The 23,792-nt window shown below is 45.5% G+C and overlaps 1 protein-coding gene across 5 annotated transcripts in view; it reads right to left on the bottom strand.

The window, feature by feature from the left end:
- LOC146813352 (transient receptor potential cation channel subfamily V member 6-like) overlaps positions 1–23,792 on the bottom strand; it is a 154,094-nt gene that overhangs the window by 86,126 nt on the left and 44,176 nt on the right. For all 5 annotated transcript variants that reach the window (XM_085620164.1, XM_085620162.1, XM_085620161.1 and 2 more), the window contains 5 exons: positions 22,205–22,417; positions 17,872–17,958; positions 17,707–17,783; positions 14,470–14,635; positions 392–458 (listed from right to left, as the gene is read on the bottom strand). In XM_085620164.1, the coding sequence (XP_085476290.1) occupies positions 392–458; positions 14,470–14,635; positions 17,707–17,783; positions 17,872–17,958; positions 22,205–22,417 (610 nt within the window). The remainder of the gene's footprint in view (positions 1–391; positions 459–14,469; positions 14,636–17,706; positions 17,784–17,871; positions 17,959–22,204; positions 22,418–23,792) is intronic.

Raw genomic sequence — 23,792 nt, forward strand, 5'->3', positions numbered from 1 at the left:
GCTCTCCCCCTGTCACGCAATGCCGCGAAGCAACTACTTTGTGAGAAATGTTAGCTAATATGTCCACTGGGGGCACGTTTACTATTTTTTCCTGCACGGCAGAGAGTAAGGGAACTTGCTGCACCGTCTTTCATGAAAAGAGAGAGAGCGAACATGTTCTATATTTACAACAATATGGAGCATTTCTGTTCTCTCCTTGCACAGGCACACTGTCAGCTGCCTAGGTGTCTCTGTGTGCCTAGCTGTATAAATGTCAATAAATGTGAATTACAGGAGTATCTAAGGGCATTATTAGTCAGACTGTGAACCTGACTGACAGCACAAGGTAGGCACAAAAATAAACAATCAATGTACCTGCCCCCATGCACACACATTGAAATAGCACCACTACCTGTTCCAAAGCCAAGCACCACCACTGACATCAGACACAGGAACCGCAGCAAATCTCCAAACATCATCTGCCAAAGAAACGCGACCATGACGTGAAAACTATGCGCATGCGAATGAGAATCAGAAGTACTTCATTTCCAAGAAATACATTCTTATAGAGATACTTACACACATTTCTTGTTCATAAAAAAAATAGAGCAAAGATAAAAATAGACAATTTTTGTAAACTAAAACAACGGTTCATGGCTGTATACTTCCGCTTCACTACTTGTGTATCATACAATTTCAACTATGTAAACATTAAACATTTTCCCTACCCAAACCCGAAACATGTAACACAAAAGAGAATGAGATTCAGAGAGAAAAGCGGAAACATCTGCATGACTGTCATAGAAAGGGAGAGCATCTTTGCTGCTGTCTGTGACACCTTCTAAACTAGCATCTGAAAAAAAGAAAGTCTGGCTTTTTTAAAGGTTCCAGAAATGTACTGACTGGCAATTGTGTATGTGCGTCATGCGGGCTGGTGAAAATAAAAATCAGTGAACAGGGGGACAAATGGGTAGATGAGTGAGTGCATGGATGAATGAGTGAGTGAAAGAGTGCATTGATGAAAAATATATGGGTCGCTGATTACATTGGCGGATGGATGAATGAGTGGCACGTGAATGAGTGCAATGATGGATGAGTGGGCAAGATGATGAGTGAGTACAGCAATGGTCAAGGCCAGGAAGCCACCACTACTTTGACCCGACAGCTTCTGTTCATCCATGACCAACACCATCGGCTAAGGAGCATGGCCAATCACAGGAAAGGGAATGCTGGTGTTGCACAGGCCGCAACACCCTGCTACTCATGACTCGTGCCTAAGGAGCATGGCTAACCACAGGAATGAGAGAGACGGTGAAGCACAGGCCACAACACCCTGCTACTCATGACTCGTGCCTAAGGAGCATGGCTAACCACAGTAAAGAGAGAGCCAGTGGAGCACAGGCCTCAACACCCTGCTACTCATGACTCGTGCCTAAGGAGCATGGCTAACCACAGGAATGAGAGAGCCAGTGAAGCACAGGCCTCAACACCCTGCTACTCATGACTTGTGCCTAAGGAGCATGGCTAACCACAGGAATGAGAGAGCCGGTGGAGCACAGGCCTCAACACCCTGCTAGTCATGACTCGTGCCTAAGGAGCATGGCTAACCACAGTAAAGAGAGAGCCGGTGGAGCACAGGCCTCAACACCCTGCTACTCATGACTCGTGCCTAAGGAGCATGGCTAACCACAGGAATGAGCGAGCCAGTGAAGCACAGGCCTCAACACCCTGCTACTCATGACTTGTGCCTAAGGAGCATGGCTAACCACAGGAATGAGAGAGCCAGTGAAGCACCGGCCACAACAACCTGCTACTCATGAGATCATGCCTAAGGAGCATGGCTAACCACAGGAAAGAGAGCCATTGGAGCACAGGCCACAGCACTCTGCTACTCATGACTCGTGCCTAAGGAGCATGGCTGACCACAGGAAAGAGAGAGCCAGTGGAGCACAGGCCACAATACCCTGCTACTCATGACTCGTGAGTAAGGAGCATGGCTGACCACAGGAAAGAGAGAGTCAGTGGAGCACAGGCCACAGTACCCTACTATTCATGACTCATGCCTAAGGAGCATGGCTAACTCAGGAAAGAGAGAGCCAGTGAAGCACAGGCCACAACAAGCTGCTACTCATGACTCGTGCCTAAGGAGCATGGCTAACCACAGGAATGAGAGAGCCAGTGGAGCACAGGCCACAGCACCCTGCTACTCATGACTCGTGCCTAAGGGGTATGGCTAACCACAGGAATGAGAGAGCCAGTGGAGCACAGGCCACAGCACCCTGCTACTCATGACATCGTGCCTAAGGAGCATGGCTAACTACAGGAATGAGAGAGCCAGAGGAGCACAGGCCACAGCACCCTGCTACTCATGACTCGTGCCTAAGGAGCATGGCTAACCACAGGAATGAGAGAGCCAGTGAAGCACAGGCCACAACAACCTGCTACTCATGATTCGTGCCTAAGGAGCATGGCTAACCACAGGAATGAGAGAGCCGGTGAAGCACAGGCCACAACAACCTGCTATTGATGATTCGTGCCTAAGGAGCATGGCTAACTCAGGAATGAGAGAGCCGGTGAATCACAGGCCACAACAACCTGCTACACATGATATCATGCCTAAGGAGCATGGCTAACCAAAGGAAAGAGAGAGACAGTGGAGCACAGGCCACAACACCCTGCTATTCATGACTCATGCCTAAGGAGCATGGCTAACTACAGGAACGAGAGAGGTGGTGAAGCACAGGCCATAACAACCTGCTACTCATGACATCGTGCCTAAGGATCATGGCTAACTACAAGAACGAGAGAGCCGGTGAAGCACAGGCCACAGCACCCTGCTACTCATGACATCGTGCCTAAGGAGCATGGCTAACTACAGGAATGAGAGAGCCGGTGAAGCACAGGCCTCAACACCCTGCTACTCATGACATAGTGCCTAAGGAACATGGCTAACCACAGGAAAGAGAGAGCCAGTGGAGCACAGGCCACAGCACCCTACTACTCATGACATCGTGCCTAAGGAGCATGGCTAACTCTGGAATGAGAGAGCCGGTGAAGCACAGGCCACAACAACCTGCTACTCATGAGATCGTGCCTAAGGAGCATGGCTAACCACAGGAAAGAGAGAGCCATTGGAGCACAGACCACAGCACCCTGCTACTCATGACTCGTGCCTAAGGAGCATGGCTGACCACAGGAAAGAGAGAGCCAGTGGAGCACAGGCCACAATACCCTGCTACTCATGACTCGTGCCGAAGGAGCATGGCTGACCACAGGAAAGAGAGTCAGTGGAGCACAGGCCACAGCACCCTACTATTCATGACTCATGCCTAAGGAGCATGACTAACTCAGGAATGAGAGAGCCGGTGAAGCACAGGCCAAAACAACCTGCTACTCATGACTCGTGCCTAAGGAGCTTGGCTAACCACAGAAATGAGAGAGCCAGTGGAGCACAGGCCACAGCACCCTGCTACTCATGACTCGTGCCTAAGGGGCATGGCTAACCACAGGAATGAGAGAGCCAGTGGAGCACAGGCCACAGCACCCTGCTACTCATGACATCGTGCCTAAGGAGCATGGCTAACTACAGAAATGAGAGAGCCAGAGGAGCACAGGCCACAGCACCCTGCTACTCATGACATCGTACCTAAGGAGCATGGCTAACCACAGGAATGAGAGAGCCAGTGGAGCACAGGCCACAGCACCCTGCTACTCATGACTTGTGCCTAAGGAGCATGGCTAACCACAGGAATGAGAGAGCCGGTGAAGCACAGGCCACAACAACCTGCTACTCATGAGATCGTACCTAAGGAGCATGGCTAACCACAGGAATGAGAGAGCCAGTGGAGCACAGGCCACAGCACCCTGCTACTCATGACTCGTGCCTAAGGATCATGGCTAACCACAGGAATGAGAGAGCCAGTGGAGCACAGGCCACAGCACCCTGCTACTCATGACATCGTGCCTAAGGAGCATGGCTAACCACAGGAATGAGAGAGCCAGTGGAGCACAGGCCACAGCACCCTGCTACTCATGACATCGTGCCTAAGGAGCATGGCTAACTACAGGAATGAGAGAGCCGGTGAAGCACAGGCCACAACAACCTGCTACTCATGACTCGTGCCTAAGGAGCATGGCTAACCACAGGAATGAGAGAGCCAGTGGAGCACAGGCCACAATACCCTGCTATTCATGACTCATGCCTAAGGAGCATGGCTAACTACAGGAACGAGAGAGCCGGTGAATCACAGGCCACAGCAACCTGCTACTCATGACATTGTGCTTAAGGAGCATGGCCAAACACAGGAAAGAGAGAGCCAGTGGAGCACAGGCCACAGCACCCTGCTACTCATGACATTGTGCCTAAGGAGCATGGCTAACTCAGGAAAGAGAGAGCCAGTGAAGCACAGGCCACAACAAGCTGCTACTCATGACTCGTGCCTAAGGAGCATGGCTAACCTCAGGAATGAGAGAGCCAGTGGAGCACAGGCCACAGCACCCTGCTACTCATGACTCGTGCCTAAGGGGTATGGCTAACCACAGGAATGAGAGAGCCAGTGGAGCACAGGCCACAGCACCCTGCTACTCATGACATCGTGCCTAAGGAGCATGGCTAACTACAGGAATGAGAGAGCCAGAGGAGCACAGGCCACAGCACCCTGCTACTCATGACTCGTGCCTAAGGAGCATGGCTAACCACAGGAATGAGAGAGCCGGTGAAGCACAGGCCACAACAACCTGCTACTCATGATTCGTGCCTAAGGAGCATGGCTAACCACAGGAATGAGAGAGCCGGTGAAGCACAGGCCACAAAAACCTGCTACTGATGATTCGTGCCTAAGGAGCATGGCTAACTCAGGAATGAGAGAGCCGGTGAAGCACAGGCCACAACAACCTGCTACACATGATATCATGCCTAAGGAGCATGGCTAACTACAGGAACGAGAGAGGTGGTGAAGCACAGGCCATAACAACCTGCTACTCATGACATCGTGCCTAAGGATCATGGCTAACTACAAGAACGAGAGAGTCGGTGAAGCACAGGCCACAGCACCCTGCTACTCATGACATCGTGCCTAAGGAGCATGGCTAACTACAGGAATGAGAGAGCCGGTGAAGCACAGGCCTCAACACCCTGCTACTCATGACATAGTGCCTAAGGAACATGGCTAACCACAGGAAAGAGAGAGCCAGTGGAGCACAGGCCACAACACCCTGCTATTATTAACTCATGCCTAAGGAGTATGGCTAACTCAGGAATGAGAGAGCCGGTGAATCACAGGCCACAGCAACCTGCTACTCATGACATTGTGCCTAAGGAGCATGGCTAACCACAGGAAAGAGAGAGCCAGTGGAGCACAGGCCACAGCACCCTGCTACTCATGACTCGTGCCTAAGGAGCATGGCTACCTCAGGAATGAGAGAGCTGGTGAAGCACAGGCCACAACAACCTGCTATTCATGAGATCGTGCCTAAGGAGCATGGCTAACCACAGGAATGAGAGAGCCAGTGGAGCACAGGCCACAATACCCTGCTATTCATGACTCATGCCTAAGGAGCATGGCTAACTACAGGAACAAGAGAGCCGGTGAATCACAGGCCACAGCAACCTGCTACTCATGACATCGTGCCTAAGGAGCATGGCTAACCACAGGAAAGAGAGAGCCAGTGGAGCACAGGCCACAGCACCCTACTACTCATGACATCGTGCCTAAGGAGCATGGCTAACTCTGGAATGAGAGAGCCGGTGAAGCACAGGCCACAACAACCTGCTACTCATGAGATTGTGCCTAAGGAGCATGGCTAACCACAGGAAAGAGAGAGCCATTGGAGCACAGACCACAGCACCCTGCTACTCATGACTCGTGCCTAAGGAGCATGGCTGACCACAGGAAAGAGAGAGCCAGTGGAGCACAGGCCACAATACCCTGCTACTCATGACTCGTGCCTAAGGAGCATGGCTGACCACAGGAAAGAGAGAGTCAGTGGAGCACAGGCCACAGCACCCTACTATTCATGACTCATGCCTAAGGAGCATGGCTAAGTCAGGAATGAGAGAGCCGGTGAAGCACAGGCCAAAACAACCTGCTACTCATGACTCGTGCCTAAGGAGCTTGGCTAACCACAGAAATGAGAGAGCCAGTGGAGCGCAGGCCACAGCACCCTGCTACTCATGACTCGTGCCTAAGGGGCATGGCTAACCACAGGAATGAGAGCGCCAGTGGAGCACAGGCCACAGCACCCTGCTGCTCATGACATCGTGCCTAAGGAGCATGGCTAACCACAGGAATGAGAGAGCCAGTGGAGCACAGGCCACAGCACCCTGCTACTCATGACATCGTGCCTAAGGAGCATGGCTAACTACAGGAATGTGAGAGCCAGAGGAGCACAGGCCACAGCACCCTGCTACTCATGACATCGTGCCTAAGGAGCATGGCTAACCACAGGAATGAGAGAGCCAGTGGAGCACAGGCCACAGCACCCTGCTACTCATGACTCGTGCCTAAGGAGCATGGCTAACCACAGGAATGAGAGAGCCGGTGAAGCACAGGCCACAACAACCTGCTACTCATGAGATCGTACCTAAGGAGCATGGCTAACCACAGGAATGAGAGAGCCAGTGGAGCACAGGCCACAGCACCCTGCTACTCATGACTCGTGCCTAAGGAGCATGGCTGACCACAGGAAAGAGAGAGCCAGTGGAGCACAGGCCACAATACCCCGCTACTCATGACTCGTGCCTAAGGAGCATGGCTAACCCCAGGAATGAGAGAGCCAGTGGAGCACAGGCCACAATACCCCGCTACTCATGACTCGTGCCTAAGGAGCATGGCTAACCCCAGGAATGAGAGCGCCAGAGGAGCACAGGCCACAGCACCCTACTATTCTTGACTTATTTCATCTCTCAGCTTATTACTGAGCAATCAGCAATACACCGAGCAGTGAGCAATGAGCTTAGCTTTGAGCAATGAGTGGCACAGTAAGAGCACAGGAAGTGGGGCTTTGCAATATAAACACATTATAATTTGTGAATACCCTTGAGGTGGGCAGGCTCAAGCTCTGTGTTTTCTCAGTGAGGGTGACAACAAGTAGAGGCAGCAGTCATGCTTTGCTCTGATGCCCTGCCATAGCAGCCACAGTAGACTATAGGAGCTCCTGGCAGTCTTGCCAGGTGTGTGAAAGTTCTTATGCATGCTGCCATCTATTGCAACACGCTAACATGAACTTTCACGTGAGCACCTTTTGTGAGTGACTTGCACGCCATTATCTCATGCCAGCAGTGAAATCTCTTGCGCTATGAGCACCACAGCTGTGAAAGGGGAAGTGTGCTCAGTTTCACTTTACCAATAGTGAATTTGTCGGTACCCTCTTGTTTTGCATAACTAAAATAATGGCCTATGACTGTGAACTTTATAAAAGGCTCAAAGAAAATACAAAGTTGAATCAATGGCCTCTCAGCAGTTTTAACTATCAGGAAATATGTTTTTCATTTGCTGCAATCATGTGTATTAACTGAGCTTCCAATGACAGTCATCTCAGCGTCTTCGCCTTATGGCTGGTGCTTTACATGCTAGTGAGGAGCAGTGGAGGGAAGCGAGGAGGCCAGGTCACTGAGGTAGTCTTCACACATAGCCTGCTCTGTTATTGAGTGGCAAGGACTCTTGTCCAGTGCTTCAGAATGTCAAGGCACCAAACCAGTCGCTACACTGTAAAAGAAGAAACAGAGGAATGCATGATGGCATCACTTACAGCTTAGAATCTCGTACTCAGGGGAACTAGAAAACGAGGGAAACTGCAAACCCACATGCAGAAGAATGGCAAACACCACACAAGGCTCAGTTTTGCAACTGATACAATCAACTAAGACAAAGTGGAGCTGCTCATTAAATGTTTCTGTTTTATTATAATACGTCACTCTCCAAAGATACATTTCAGAGTAAACACTTGTGTCTGGCTGCTGTCAGGAAACAGATTTAAGTTCCTGATAGTCATTCACAATCAGTCATGGAGAACACATCCAAGAGTGCAAGCGCCTGTCACCCCTGTGTGGGTCTCCTCACGCGCTGCGTCGCAGGGCTACACGGTGGCAGCAGGCCGGTCCTGCTGGGAGCCAATAGGTCTGGGCAGGAACGGAAATCTCATGCCACCACAAGGTTGTCTGTCCCTCTATACACAAGTTTTCCTTCCTGCTGCCAGTGGTGCTGTATATCCTGCAGTGGCAGACTACAGATTGGCCAGGCAGAGTGTTTGATGAACAGGGCAAGTCAATCACAGTCATCGGCGAGGCTTACTACTACTGGCGACGCTCCACCACACCGGCCGGATTGCCTTACTTTCTGCAATTTATAGCTAGGGATGGAGAGGGCGAACGGTGGTCTCTTTACCTAGCCCCAGTAATGGATTAGTGTACCAACCATGATCACCTTATGCCCCCCACAGCAGTCCCCCAGGTACAAGGAGGACTGTAATGCATGGGCAGAGGCCCTGGCGAAAGACAAACTCTTCTGCATGTGGGGAGACTGAGGAGGTGTCTCCAGAAGGGAACGCCACCGCTCTATGATTCTTGGATTCAGAAAAAAGGAGGGAAACAGCGATGAATGACTCTTCCATCACCGAACTTCTTTCCTATTGCCTGACCTATAATGTGTAAGGCATTACCAACCAAGCAGCGCTCCAGGGAGCTGACCCGTTGCCCCACTATATATCCTGTAGAGATGGTCCAAGATGGTGACGGACAGTGCCAACTAGCAATGGCTGAAGGGGCCTGACTCAAAGCCGTTCTCCAAGTAGATCATGATTGTTTTTTCATAACATGTGCTCTGGCAAACGTCTACAGTTGTTTTTATGCCAGATCTAATAATGCAACATATATGTCAGCACGAGAAAGCAAGTCACCGAACCAGTACCACATCATGTGCAACAGCTCTACCTGAACTCACATTGGAGAAGGAGGCGGTGATTGCAAAATCTCCTGGGGGTACGTCCTCTATCTCATCTACTACAGTGGGGGCACTCAACGGAGAGATTGTTAATGCTGAACAGGAGCCACGCTCTTGATACCATAGGAATGCCAAGCAGAATACAACCTCCTCTACTAATAACCCTGTCACAATTGTCCCTGTTGATGATCATGAGTGCGCTGTAGACCAGGACACCATCGCCACTGTCATTCGAGGTAGGAGACAGATTCAGACGTTAATTCATTTGTTTTCCTCAAATCCAATTACGCTACAGGAGCAGACCTCTCCAGAGCCATACTCTCAGCTTCTAACAGGAAAACAATGGGAGACGGCAGGTCTAAGAATAGAACTTCCCCAAACTTAGAGTCTTTGGGCACCCAACAAACCAAGAGGATAATGCATAGTGGGAGTGACAAGGTACAGAGAACTTTTGGATACATTTTACCTGAAAATTGAAAACCTAATTAAAAACCTCTTGGAGCCCATTGCCTTTCATCTTGGAACTATTGAACAACTGGTCAAAGACAATGTAAGGTCCACCCCGAGTTATCCTGTTCCGCCACCGACAGGCAAGGGGGTGGCTCAACTCGATGAGTTGAGAAGGAAGGGTCATGCCCTGGATCCAAATGACTCATGAGGGCATTAGGGGGAGGCATCAGGGCTCATACCAAATCAGGTATGTGACATTCAGGTCTCGAGACCCATAGAGACAGAAGCAGCTCTCTTACAGGACAGGGATGCAAATTTAATCAGCTCACAACCATCTTTGCAAGGGTTAACTGGAAAGGACCCGATCCTTGCTAACCAAGCCTGGTTGCCCACACCTCTCTCTGAGGTTACTATACCTACCCCTGAGGCCATCCTCTATGCGGTTGTGTTAGGTAATGTGCCACCACTACAGAATACCACTTCTGAGACCCATACACAGCTTAAAAACAAGGTTACTCGCTTGTTGTGGACTCATTCCTCCCTGGCAGCGCATACACGGATTAATGTGGTGAGGCGAGTCAAATGGATTGGTAAAGACTTGAAACCTTTTCCGGAGACTGAGTGATAGTTAACTTTAATGGACCTTATGTTGCTGGGTGTGTTCCTGCATCCATCAGTCCAAATAAAAGCACTTCCATACTAGCGCTGCCACGGAGTTACTTTTATAAGCCAAAATCTGTAGATCACAGACAAAGCCAGCCTACCACTCAGCACCCCCTGGATGAGATAGCAGCGCTACCGACCATTTTCAATTGAATACCTTTAATAGATTTGCTCCTCTTAGCCCCTTGGACTTGGACCTTTACAAGTAGACCCAATTATAACAAATGTCAATGTTTTCTAACTCATCAGCTGGAACATTGCGGGCCTTGCAACGCAAATCAATGATTTGAAGTGGATTAACTGGGTGAAGCAGTTTGGGGTGATTTGTTTGCAAGAGACATGGGCCACCTTTAACAGTTTTCTAGAGGGGTTTAAGTCCTTCTTTACCCCTGCATGTGAATCCAGTTCAGGTCGATCCAAGGGTGGCTTGGTTATTTTTGTGTCTATTGAAATACAAGGCAATATTCAGGTACTTTCCGCAGGGGTCTCCACTTTATAAGCTTTATTATTTTTTTGTGTGTGCGCTGCAAACATTGTGCTGCTAAATTTTTATAATGCTAAAAATCCTGAACAAGACATGCACAACCTATATATTCTGCATTCTTTTCTAAGGGATATGACAAAATGGGCGGCGACACACAATCATGGCAGGGGATTTTAGTTGCCACCTGTGTGAGAATCCCTTAGGCTTTTCCAACCAGCTTAAAGGATGTTTTCTCTCGGAGGGTTTACACATGGAACACACCACACAAGGGAACCTTCTAAACTCTGTCTTAAATGAACGTGATTTCACCTTCTCACTTGATAAACTTGTCTACTCTGATGTGGGGGAGGTTATTCTGACTTTCACAGGTAGGGGGAGCCCCTCAATGATACATTTTGTTTTTGTCTCATCCCCTATCTATTCAAAGATGGGGCAGGCAGACAAGATGAATGCTTATAGGGCTGGTGGTATTTTGAAGCCAACCAGTCAGAGTAGAGGGCTCAGGTGTCAGCAGGTATCCATCGAGCGTCTTAGAAGGAATCTGTTATAATGTTTCTAGCCCAAGCGAGGTTCTGGGTGCCTTTTCATTATCACAAGCACAGTTCTAGAGTCCCTCAGTCTCCCTGTAGGTGCTAAACCTATAACTGGACCAAAAGGGTTTGATAGAGGGTGCTCCCTAGGCCCTAGAGATTTGGAAAGGGCTTTAGAAGATAAGCACAGAGATCATGACAATGCTGTCATGTATCGGAGAAAATACGAGCTTGAAGTTAGCAGGCGAAAGAATGCTATAAGGGATGCAGCAGGGGACAGCTTGTTTGACCCGATCTGTTTAAAGAACAGCGCTAAATTCTGGGGAATTATTAACCAACCGTGCTTCTCCTGAGAGGATGCACCCTCCTTAATGAACCACATTGCTGCTGAGAGCTGGGTCTCCCATTTTGAAGTGGTTTATAATGGTGGGTCTGATGCTGTAAACCTTGTAGACTTGGAAGGGACTTTGAAACTCGTATTGACGTTGGATGAAGAGAGGAAGGTCATTCTGGGTCTGACTAAAAATTAGGCCCCAGGGCCTGATGGGATCCTACCAGATCTCTATTTGAGTGATATCAATACTTGGGCTCCGGTTTTGACTCACACATTAGATGTGGGCCCACTGGGCTACTTCCATCGTTGTCCCAGTCTTCAAAAAAGGTAACAGAGATAAACCCAAGTGGTACAGACCGATCTCCCTGATAGACTGTGTTGTCAAGGGCATGAGACGTGTCTCCCTGTACAGATTATTGTCCTGGGCCGTTTAACATAACATCATATCCGATCTCCAGTTCGGATTCCAGCCTGGTAGATCGACCATCAACCAGTGCCTGAACCTATATATGGTCCTGAGTGAATTCACAGTGGCTCTTAAAGGCTCTATCCAATTTGCTTTCATGGATCTTACCTCGGCTGTTGACCGAGTAAACCGAGATAAACTGTGGAGGATCATCTCAGACTTGGGAGTTGACCGGGATATAGTCTATTTCTACATGGACCTCCACGCCCATACTGTAGCAGCTGTCAGATACACCAATGACTTGAGCTGTACACGTAGCTTTAAAGCCAGAAGGGGGGTCAGAAAGGGGAGCAGTCTGGCTCCCTTTCTTTTTACACGGTATCATAATAAGCTCGAACAGGTTCTGGTGAATGTGCGGGCTGATTGCCTGCAGGTAGGATCCCAGCCGCTGCCAGTCTTGCTTTATACGGACGATACAGGGTTAATGGCACAAAACGGTAGGGCTCTCCAAGTCCCTCTCAATGCCTCCAATGGCTTTTGGATGAGCTAAACTTAGTCAATAACATTGGTAAATCTCATGTGATGGTGGTGGGAACTAGCCCTACAAAAAACGAAAGCTTCTAAGGTTGGGACTCAGACCTTATCGAGGGTTAAGGCTTTCCCATGTATGTGTGTCATGTTTGATGCTGAGTTGCGTTGCAGCTCCTTGTGAATGAGAAGAAGACTGACCTTATTAGAACTAATGCTGTAGTATGGAGGTTTGCCTCGAGACTGGGCAGGAAGCTGATAAGGACGCTAGCACAAGTCTACATGTCAAAATGTGTATCTGGAGTTTCTCATGGGAGCGACATTTGGGGATACACTAAGCATGACTCTCTACGGGTGGTAGAAAACAAATCTCTAAGGTGTCTTTGTGTCCCTCAATGTAGTTCCTCCTAAGTAGTTCATGAAGAACTATTGGTTCGCTATCATAAGGATACAATAGCTCTTTGCCCCCTTCTATGTTGGGTAGACATTTAAGGAGGATCCCTGTTAAACAAAGAGGTTCGGCTTGATTGTCTTCCCCTTGACCATGCGCACCGTATCCCCTGGTTGTTCAAATATATGAAGGCAGCATTGCAGAGTTTAGGAAGGGTTGAGCCCTTACTAACCCCGGGAAGATGGGGGGGGTCAAGGCTGATCGCAGCTGGATCAATGGAAGTTTTTTGAAAGAGAGACTGTTGGATTGAGAGTGTGTGGCTCTTCAGAAGATGTCGGGACGAGGATATACCCTACTGAAAACTACCCAATCTAAAGAGCCTTGACTCACTATTGTAACCCTTAACTACAATCGGTATTTGCTTACCAGGTTTAGGCTAAACGTGTAACCCTATCTACTAGCATCCCCACAGGGCTGGCAGGATGTACATTTACTGGCACGCTGCGGCTGCGACCAGGTGTCACCGCAGGACACGGTGCATGTTGTTATGTTCTCCAGATAGTTGAAGTTCCTAGGAAAGCCAATATTGTTCCACTTTTTAAAGCTGTCAATTTAAACAAGCTCGACTTGCTCTCCTGTTTTTACAACTGCTCTCTGATGATATTATTTTTAACATTTCCAGTTTTTTTTTAAAGCTGCACTAAGCTCAAGGAAATACATGGGTGATTGAATGTGTTTATGTATATCAGGATCACTTAGACATTCTCTGTTTTTATGATTGTTGTGTTAATCATTTTGTATTTGTATATGCATTGTTGCACATACTGTGCTGTTTTTATGGTTTTTACACTAAACGAATAAAGTAAATATTGAATTGAATTGAACTGATGCTAACCATAATTTACTCTTTAACTTCTCTGATACTTTCATGAGGTAAAAGAAGTGTAGTTTTTTTTAAAAAACCCAGACGAGACAGCTTCTTAGTATGACATGAGCTCACAGTTTTTTTCCACATGAATTTCTTGACATTCTCTACCTCAGAAGCAAATACCTAACAGAATTCCACGTCCTCTCCATACACAATTCCTCATTTTCTGATTCCATTGATGTTTTCTTTTCATTAATATCCTCATAATTAGGCCTGAGTGAAATTTTAATAACACCGTCAACATTGATTAAAAATCCCCAAATTTCACATTATGCTAAATTTACAAATTATGCTCTAAATTTCACGTTACTCGATTTTGTCTATATATTTTAGGTAAGCACACAACATGTAAAACAGTCCCTCAAGAAACCAGGGCGAAGACCTGGTCTGCAGAGAAAATGTGTTATTGAGAGCAATTTTCTGTGTGAACCTGACTCCTGCTGGTATGGTGCAAAGTTTTTTTTTTTTAAACAAAGTGCACCTTTGCTTAAAAATAAACTCACACAAGTTCACTCTGAAAATGTAACTTCACATAATGTCATTACATTTTCAGGGACCTTTATAAAATACTGTTAAACAACTAAGCAGTTTTGCACACTCTTGGTCATAAACCATCCTTAAGCTGTGGGATAGCACTCTCTTACTCTGTCTCTTACTCTCTGTTGCTCTCTGTGTGTGATATACATAAACTTCAGATAATTACTTAATAGTCCGAGGTTCAGTCCCCAAATGATGCTGTATTAGAACACACACCTGGGCCTCACATAAATACACACTCTTTCCATATCTCAACCTCTTAGGATTCCTGTGTTTTGGACACAGTTTTGAGTTGCTCACCTTTTGTAGCATGATAGTGAACGGCCCCACTATCTCAAATCCGCGTGCAAAATACATGACGTAGCACCATCCGAAGACGAGGGCTGAGGACATGGGTACCACCTCTCCATCGGTGTTAGTGACGCGCATCAGCAGGATGACGAGGACCAGGCACCCATGAATGACTCTGTGGAGTTAGAATCAAGGTAGTAAGATGCAGGGCTCAGGGACACAAATTGATTGCAAATACAGATTTTATTTTGGTATCAAACATAGTAACCAGGGGCCTGTGTTAGTGTATGGTAGGGAGGGTGCTGTATAATCAATGTGTCAGGTATCGCGCCTGCTATATAGAAGTGTTTTAGATTTAAACTTGAAATCAGCCCCGAAGTCTTCTGTCTCCCACCCACTCCATCTTCCTCTCACTGAATGATCTCCTGTGCTGATTGGCTGATACTAGAATGATAGCAGTAGTTTGTTAATATATGAGTGGCCATCTTGAGTTTCAAATTTGTCCGCCAATGCTTGTTTTCTTTATCTACGGTTATGTAAAAACAGACAGCATTAGACTGCTCACCTATCTTACAACGCAATCTTGTGCAAGTTTCAGTCACAGATACATGTATTTAATGACCATGAGCTATTCCAGTTTAGCGTTTATAGGTGTGGTGCAAACAGCTTTAAAGTCCCAACATATTTAGATCATGTGTCCCAAGAATATGTGTAGACAATCATGTCAGTGAGAGTGCACGTGCTTGGAGTTCAATCATCCACGTGACGCTGAGGAGTGAAGTGCAATTCAGCTACGCAATCTGGGATTAGGTCCAAATGACAAACCAAAAGAAATAGAAGCCTAAACGAAGAGATAGAAGCAAGATAATGCCATGAATGCATATAGAATAAAGGGAACATTAAAAGCCAACATCTTTGGACAGCGAGCAGTGCAGAGTGGAGAGGCTTCTGTGAAAGGAACATTCATTCAAAACAAGAAGAAGACATGAGAATGGAATTAAAAACACGATAGAGGGCAGAGTGGACTGGAAGCATGTGTGCATTCATTTTCTAGATGGAACATTACATACAAAGGGCCTTATTTATAAGGCCCTTATGCCACCGGTACATCACTTTTTGTGACGCTGTGCAGTGTAAAAAATTCACCACGCTGCGCCATATTTACAAAGTGACGAATCTAGGCAGATGCATCACTTTGAAAACCCCTGCACTACATTATACCTGCAACAGGTATAATGTATGCAGGGTGGGGCATTCCAGCGCTGAAAAGCCTCATAGACGTGTTGCAGTGAATTCTGTGAGATTTCACTGCGACACTTCTACAGTGTCAGTGCGTCAAATCCTTACGCCTGCCTTGAGCAGGTGAAAGGGTTGACGCAGTCTCTTTCACATGGGGATTGCTGGAGTTCCATCTGACAGATATGTCAGGATTACTGTTGTATCTGTAAATCCTTGCGGCATGGAGTGCTGTACAGTAAATACAGCGCATCTATGATGTCACAAGGAGGGTGCACTGGAAAGTGTTGCATCGCTGTTTTAACACACCAATGCGACACTGTTCATAAATGAGGCCCAGAATTTGCAGATCAGATGCACATACAAGGGGAGGTGGTTAGGGCAGCTGGGAGAATCACAGCAGATAACACTAGAGCACTGGAACCAAGAAGAGACCACAGGCATATAAAAAAATGACAAGCACAATTAACTGACCAGGAGAAAAGGGCCAAACAAATGAGAAACAATAACAGAAGCAGCACAGGAGAGATCAAGATACAAAGCCATGCAAAAAGAAAACACAGAGCAATGTGGAGATTGCCACTCAAATGAAATAAAGGGTGGAGGCTTAAGCCAGCATACCAGGGAGCTCCTCTTATATAGACAGTAATGGAAAATCTTTATTCTATGACAGTCCTCATTTTGTTTTTGTACACTCAAGAATCGACATTGTGTCTAGCATCCTGTAGTACTTGTATGCACTTGTTAAAAGGACGTTTTAGTTCATTTCATTCAGCAGGGCTCTAACTTCAGCAGAGGAGATCTCTGTGGAGGAAACGCTTTCACTGTCATTTTACCATGAGCTGAAAGTACTAGTTGTGACAATTTAAGCCCCTTAGCTATTATTACAGGTTCTACAATGGCGTCTGCAGGTACCTTCTAATGCTGTTCGCTGTAGAATTGGTGAATGTGTTCTACATAAAGGCCTGCTTTCTGTTGCTATGAACATGCCCATTTGAGTTTTAGGGTAACATTGTTTCACTAGGGGCAAACTACTGAATTTAAAAGAAAAGAGGGGAGCTTCTGGCAAAGTCACATAAGATTCACACTTTCTACCACCACTAACAAGCTTACATTTTGCTCTGCCTTAAGTTGCAGGACAGTGGAACACTGATCCTGTTTTACGCAGACACAAAACAAAACCTGAAAAGATTTATTTGCCAACATTGAAGCATAAATATTTTTTAAAGAAAAGGACATAGTGTATATGGCAATACTTCATACCAAACATTAGAGAGTGCCCACAAAAATTACATTTGTAAATGTAAAATCAGAGAAACATTTAAAAAAAATGTCACATGATATTCTAACATTTCTTTTTCTTTATTTCAACTCCTTACAATATATACACTATTATAATTCTTTTAATTAAAATCTAGACTGGACACATTTGCATCGTCTTATAAAAAACCCACAATTTCTTACACAACTGTTGCTTAAGCTGTTGCAAGGAGATTTATACTAATTGCATTCATACTACTGGGCATGTAGATTGCTTCAGATTTAGTCATTTCTAATTCCAGATAAATGTCCAGGTTTTACATTTCAATACTGATCAACATTGATCTTTTCTGTTCCCCCTGCCCTCATGTTCTTCTTATGAAATTTAACAATCAGAAAATGTATTAAAATAGGATTAAAATCAGTCAGAGATACAGCACAATTGTGGTGGGTTTAGCAGAAATACTTGAAGATTCCTTAGTAATGTAATAGTTCAGAAGAAGGAAGAAAAAAAGAGACAGTAAAGTGTAAACCTGCTAAACGTGTTTGAGGATAAAAACAAGGGAGAATGATAACACGGTTGATTAGGGTGCGGGTCAAGGGTAAACAAAAGAGAAAAATAAAGGGTGGAGTATGGGAGTTTGAACTTTTTGAAACATGTTAATGTTGAGTGAAGGGATAAAAAAAAAACTATTAAAGGGAATTTTAATGTGGGAGTTTAACATAGTGAATGACAATCAAAATGCTCACATAATCAGGTGGAAAGGTCCTCCAGCGACAGAGTCTAAGAAGAAGCGAACATCTCGAATCCGCAGCAGTCCTGGAAGCTAAGTGCGGTCATCAATTAGTATTTTTAAAGTGCAGGCTGTAGGAACAGAACTATTTCAAGCACTATGCATTCACCGATATATTTACCTTTATAGTTAATATCCCAAGAGCTCCAAAGACACTGATAAGTTCTCCCACAAGCCGCAGATCATCTGCGGGCGTCTCATATGATTCCTGAGAGGAAAAGAAAAGGGGTTCTTTATGTCTCGCTATGAACTGGGATCTCTTTGTACATTCATTTTTAGGATCTGTCTACAGACTGCCTTAGTTGACTGGTAAAAACTCTGATGACACCACTATACACAACACACCATACAATATATTGTACGCCAATCATATAGAAAAGGGCTTTGGGGCGTTCCTTTGCGGCCAGTTTAGGCAACATGCTGTATACAAGAATGAGGATGGTTACATTTGTCAGAAGCTGTCTCTTTATTTACACATTTTGAGATGATGGTATGATGTATTGTGACTTTTTTATTTTTTGTATGTATGCTGCTTTCAGCGTTTGCAATGTGGTATAAGAAGGTAAACACACAGTATATTGATTATTGTTTAGAGGACAGCTTTGAAGTTCTCACACAATGAAGCAGAGAGACAAACAGACACTGGCAATGTCAGTAGGTATGACTTTAAAGTGCTGACACATAGAATCACCAGCATGTACAACAGCACATCTGTGTGTGGTTGTTCTAGCTTGATTTAGCTCTATAAAGACACATCTAATGGCATTGCAAATTGTGCTCATAAGCACCAGTCCCGGAAGCATTGAGCACGGGGCCCGGAGCAAGGGTAGGACAGACGATTGTCGTTTTACCACCCTTTGTGAGTATGAAACCTTTCTGACCGGTAAAGAATGCCGCCTTGACACTGGTAAGTTGCGCATACCTCATGTTGGTCGAATATTTTACGCTTCCATCTCCTCCAAGCACGACTGTAGCTACATCTGGCCACTGATAGTTTGAGTATCAGCAGCCAAGCTATCTTGTAAACTCTGGTAGCATTTTAACGCTACTCACGGTAATCGTTTAGACTGATGCAAATGTACCTATTTGACAAGCATTAGTCACGTTACAAAAGGGATATTGACGTATGCGTGTTTGTTTTGCTGCCCCTGGGGACGGCTATATTCACTACCCAATGTGCACAATATCAGAAGGGGTTACATCGCTACCTTGGCACGCACGCCAGTAATTGAATGTCAACCTCCGAACACAAATAACCAGTAGGAAGGTCTCGGCAAATTTCTGAAACCGTGAATGACATCTGCAACTGAATCTGAATGAAGTATGGTTGTGTATATATCCTTGTTCACCTTCTTAAGCACCCTATTTCCAATTAGATTCCAACCTTGGGGATCTGTTCACTCGTATATGTACATACCAGTGACAAGTCATTGCAAAAGGCTTACTCAGCCCATGCTGGTGGATGTGTGCTACCACAGCTCCTGGTATAACAACACTCACCTCTATATTTGAGCTCTGCCATCTAACTCTTTTACCAAGTAAGTTAAGAATGAATGCTCATGCACCCTCACTTTGGCACTTTTTGTCTGTTTAGTATCATTAATTACCTGTAAGCCTGCCACAAAAAAGCACTATCTGACAGGTTCCTTTCGCTTGCTATAATTCTCCATTGGTTGTCTCAATTTTTTATCTCTCCCCTTAGGTCTCCTACCCCGTTATAATTCTACTAGAGGTCACACTACTGCACCTGGTCATCAGACACAAATTTGAGAACCAGACCAGCGATTGTGCACCTCTCACTGTTTTTATTACATTTGGTCCTGATGAAGTGCCACCAGACCTGTTAGGAGCTAAGCAGGCACGAAACATGTTGACCCACTATACCACTTCAACCCTATAGGAACATTACATCCTTGTAGGGCTCTCTCTTCAAAGGATCTCCTCCAAAGAGCCCCGTTTACGGGTGCCAGTCGGGCATTGCAGCACCGGCTTGACGAGGAGCATGGCCCAATGATGAAGCATGCCATATTTCGGAGTGTGTGAGGGCATCATGAAGAAAGACCTCCCTTTCCCTTCCCCTCTCATTAGGAACTGCACACCCCTTTGATACACATTACAAATTGTGCCTCAGGATCTCCTAGAAGGTGTGTGTGTTATTGTCTCCATTTTTTTAAAGAGTCACAGAAAAACTGCTAAACTAGGGCCTCATTTCGATGGCGGTCAGAGCATCGCAGTGAGATGAGATCAACTGATAAGATTACTCTTTTCCTACTGTGGCTTGTGCTGCGGTCTGAAAAAGGGCCCAGCACAAGCCGCAATAGAAAAAGTTAGTTTTCAAACATCCATGCACCGTGTGCTAGGCACCATGTGCTGCCTGGCACATGGTGCATCATGGATGTTTGATTTGCACCACATGTGTCCCCCTGGACACTGAGCAGTGACCCGAAGGGGATGGGGCCCTGCTTCAGCCTGACAAAGTCTCTTTCCGTCTGCCTTTCCATACTGGTGGGAACACCATGAAAAAGCAGTCGGAGTGGCAGTGTAGGAGTCTGACCGCTGCCCCAACGGCCCCCTTGAACCTGTCGGAGGCAGCGTTCTTTCCTCCCGACATCATCGATCCAAATGGCGGTTTTGTAATGCAGCGGTCGGACCGATGGCAAGGATGTCGGAGGACCACCACCACCAAAGGCCTGTCTGTGGCGGTCTGCCCAACATCCAAACGAGTGCCCTAGTTATGTGAGCTACAATCTCTTATGGCTATTTTTGCTGTTGATAATAGTTTAATAGAAGTGGAAGACCATGGCAAGTTTGGTAAAGTTTCTCTAACACTTTAATAGTTAATCACGTTTTGTGCCATCACCTACTTTGTGTACACTGTCAGCTTTTAGCTGATCCAGTTCCAAAGTCTGGAGCTCTTTGGAGAAATTCCATTAAATGCAAGGACAGTTACACAAAATTGCACCAAATTAAGCAAATTATGGCTTTCCGGTATGCCAAAGAATACCTAGCTTATACAAAAACATGCAGGATATCTACAGAACAAGGGATCAGAAGTCGTGCAAGGGAAGCATTGTTTTCCTGGTTGAATCAGTATCCTGCAGCCAAGCATTTGGAAAAATAGAATAAAAATAGAAATTTAGGGAATGTGAAATTCACAAGTTTAGCAGATTTCACCTGCATAATTAAAATTCCATCCAGACCGAACACTGGCTGAAATGAAGTATGGGAAAAGATTGGAGCTGTGTGTCACAACATTTACATTTCAATGCATAATGGGGCTAGGCGGCAAGACAGTGTTTCCACATTGCCACGTCTATGTGATATCCGGGGCGTAACAAAGGCCCCCGCAGCCCCCGCCGTTCTGGGGGGCCCGAGCTCCAGGGGGCCAGTTCAGCCCAGTACCCTGTCAGCAGAGCTCCGGAGGGTGGTCGGAGGGGGCCCCCTTCATGCACTTTGCAAGTGGGCCCCCTAAAGTTTTGTTACGTCACTGTGTGATATAGAAACACTTTTATGCAGTCGCTCTCCTGAAGGACCTGCAAGGGACTAATTCTGTGATTCTGTGGCACACTAACAGATGAGAAGGATCTCTCGGATTCCTTTTGGAAGGGGTTGAGTTATGATTCTACTGCCTGAGAGGTAGAACCAGCTAGTCGGACACTCAAAATATTATGAACGTGTAACCTGCACCTTATAGTGCTAGTTAAAGAGTGCAGCGCCATTGCCTTGACATCATTCCATCAAGACGGTCAGTGCATCGCCCTGCATGTTACATTGGCACACGGCCATTACCTTGGCTTGTCTTTACATATACTTGACCCTACCACAAAAATTGCTATGACCTGAATTCCAATAGTACATTTTCAAGTAATGTCAGGTCATGGTCATTGTTATGGGCACGTTTGATTGGTCAGGTTAATGTAGTGGCTACCAGTGTCAGGGAGCATGGTCATGTCACATACCTGTTTAAGGGGAGTCTGTAAGTTAATTCATGACCAAGTGAAGGGCACACTGAAAATGGGTTTCCATACACCAACAGTTTCACTAAATGTATAATCCTCGAAGGTTTTGGAAAAATAAGAATAGAAGGGCCTTTTTCACTGTACAGACCACGGATCTCCTAACAACACAAAAACGCATACACCTCCAAGACACACTGACTTTCAGGCAATTAATATTTACTATTCTACAAAGTTATGCTATAGATAGTGTAGACATTTTATTAACATAATTATTGTCTTCCCATTTCTGGGGCATAGTGACTATTTATGGACCCCTTTGAGGATCTCAGTGATCATATAGACTTCTGATAAGGGTATATAAAACATAATGTCCTTCCTCTAGGTCCACAGATGCACACGCTGTACCTCAGATGCCCTCAATCCTAACTATACCTCCATCTCAAATTCAATTTCACAGAAATTTCAAGGCACACACACTCTCCCCTAAGAACAAACCTGTAGAGATTTTTGGATGTAGCGTGTCATGTCTCTGGGGTTGCTGCTGAGGTTAAGTTGGGGTTTCAGAGGTCGGTTCGCACATACAAGAGAGAAGCAGATCATATACAGCACATAGAGAATCGCCAAGATGCAGAAGTAGGGGCGGCCATGTTTACACCATTTCATGTTTACAAGTTCTTTCATTGGAGGCAGGTCCAGGATACGACAGGCCTTAAACGATCCAAGAGGAATAAGACAGATCATTCGGGGTACAATTGTGAGAGTTATAAATTATTTTACACAAGTCATCAATGTACACTTCATAAGAAAATACAAAGATAATCAAGTTAACATTTTTCATAGAAAACAGAGTTAAATAAAGGAAAGTCTGAAACTGAATAAACCATTGGCCACAGTTTGGAACCAGACATGAGTGAGATGTATCCTTAGGTTGTAATCCCCATAGTGACTTGAGTACCGAGTTGTGTTCCATTGCAAAGCACAAAGCATGCAAAGAAGGAAATAAGACCAGATCCAGTGACAAAACAAAATGATAGAACAACCCAAAGACCATCAAGGGCATGAGAAAGGCAAATGCCTGCCCCCAAGGACAGAAACTATTCCACACAAATTGGAATTGATCAATTTAAATTTCTCTAGTGTTCTACTGAGTTCAAAGCATAATGCATTTAATATAGAGTTTGAATCACATACTGTTTCTTGGAGAATACTGGCCTAATGTAAGATGTGAAGCTAACGGATCACTGTGTTTATAAATTCCAGTATGCAGGCAACTGATCTTAGATTACAGGGGCAAACAAATTAAAAACAAGTGAGATGAAAGACCAATTTACCGACAATTCATAGTAGGTAAGATAACTCATCACAAGTAGCAAGTGGTGGTCGAACTACATGTTAAGCGCTACCATTCAAAGACTCATGGTGCACAATTAGATCCAGATCATGGGTGGGTCAGAGTTTTCGGACCCCTACGGAAACCCCTGTTTTTGCAGGGGTAGGAATTCCAAGTAATGTAGAATTTACTGCATACATGTAATTACTGTGTTTATTAAATACCTCACACTCATTAAATTTCAGCAGGAGAAATCAGTGCATGTGATACACATTGGGCTTGATGGTATACAAAAAGAAATATGTTGTGCGGCAACTGTGATTCGAGGGGTGCATTTTTGGGGTTTAATTCCATAACCAGAGTCTTTAAACCAGACCCCTATAAAACATACAACTAATCTGGATATTCGGTGCAATCACTGTGACAAACTGTTTTTGAGTTCCAATCCCTGAACCAGCTCCTGCAGTAAGCCTTATCTGCTTGGTCTTGCCTATTATGAGAGTTAAGAGATAGTTCACAAAGCGATTAACTCTGTTAGGCAAATGAAGTTAAATAGTTATCAGAGATCACCAACATAATATCAATGCATACAATATTAGAAATTAAATATCAATACAAAAGTTTTTGACTTCCTATACTTAATTTGTAAAACCACAAATATTGAGAACACAAATAGAATTGTAAAAAAAGTCAATGTTTGCCTATACCGAAAACAAAAGTATTGTAAGCAAAAATATTGTTACCTTTAAATAA

Source organism: Triturus cristatus, chromosome 7 (genome assembly GCF_964204655.1).
Source record: "Triturus cristatus chromosome 7, aTriCri1.1, whole genome shotgun sequence".
NCBI lineage: Eukaryota > Metazoa > Chordata > Amphibia > Caudata > Salamandridae > Triturus > Triturus cristatus.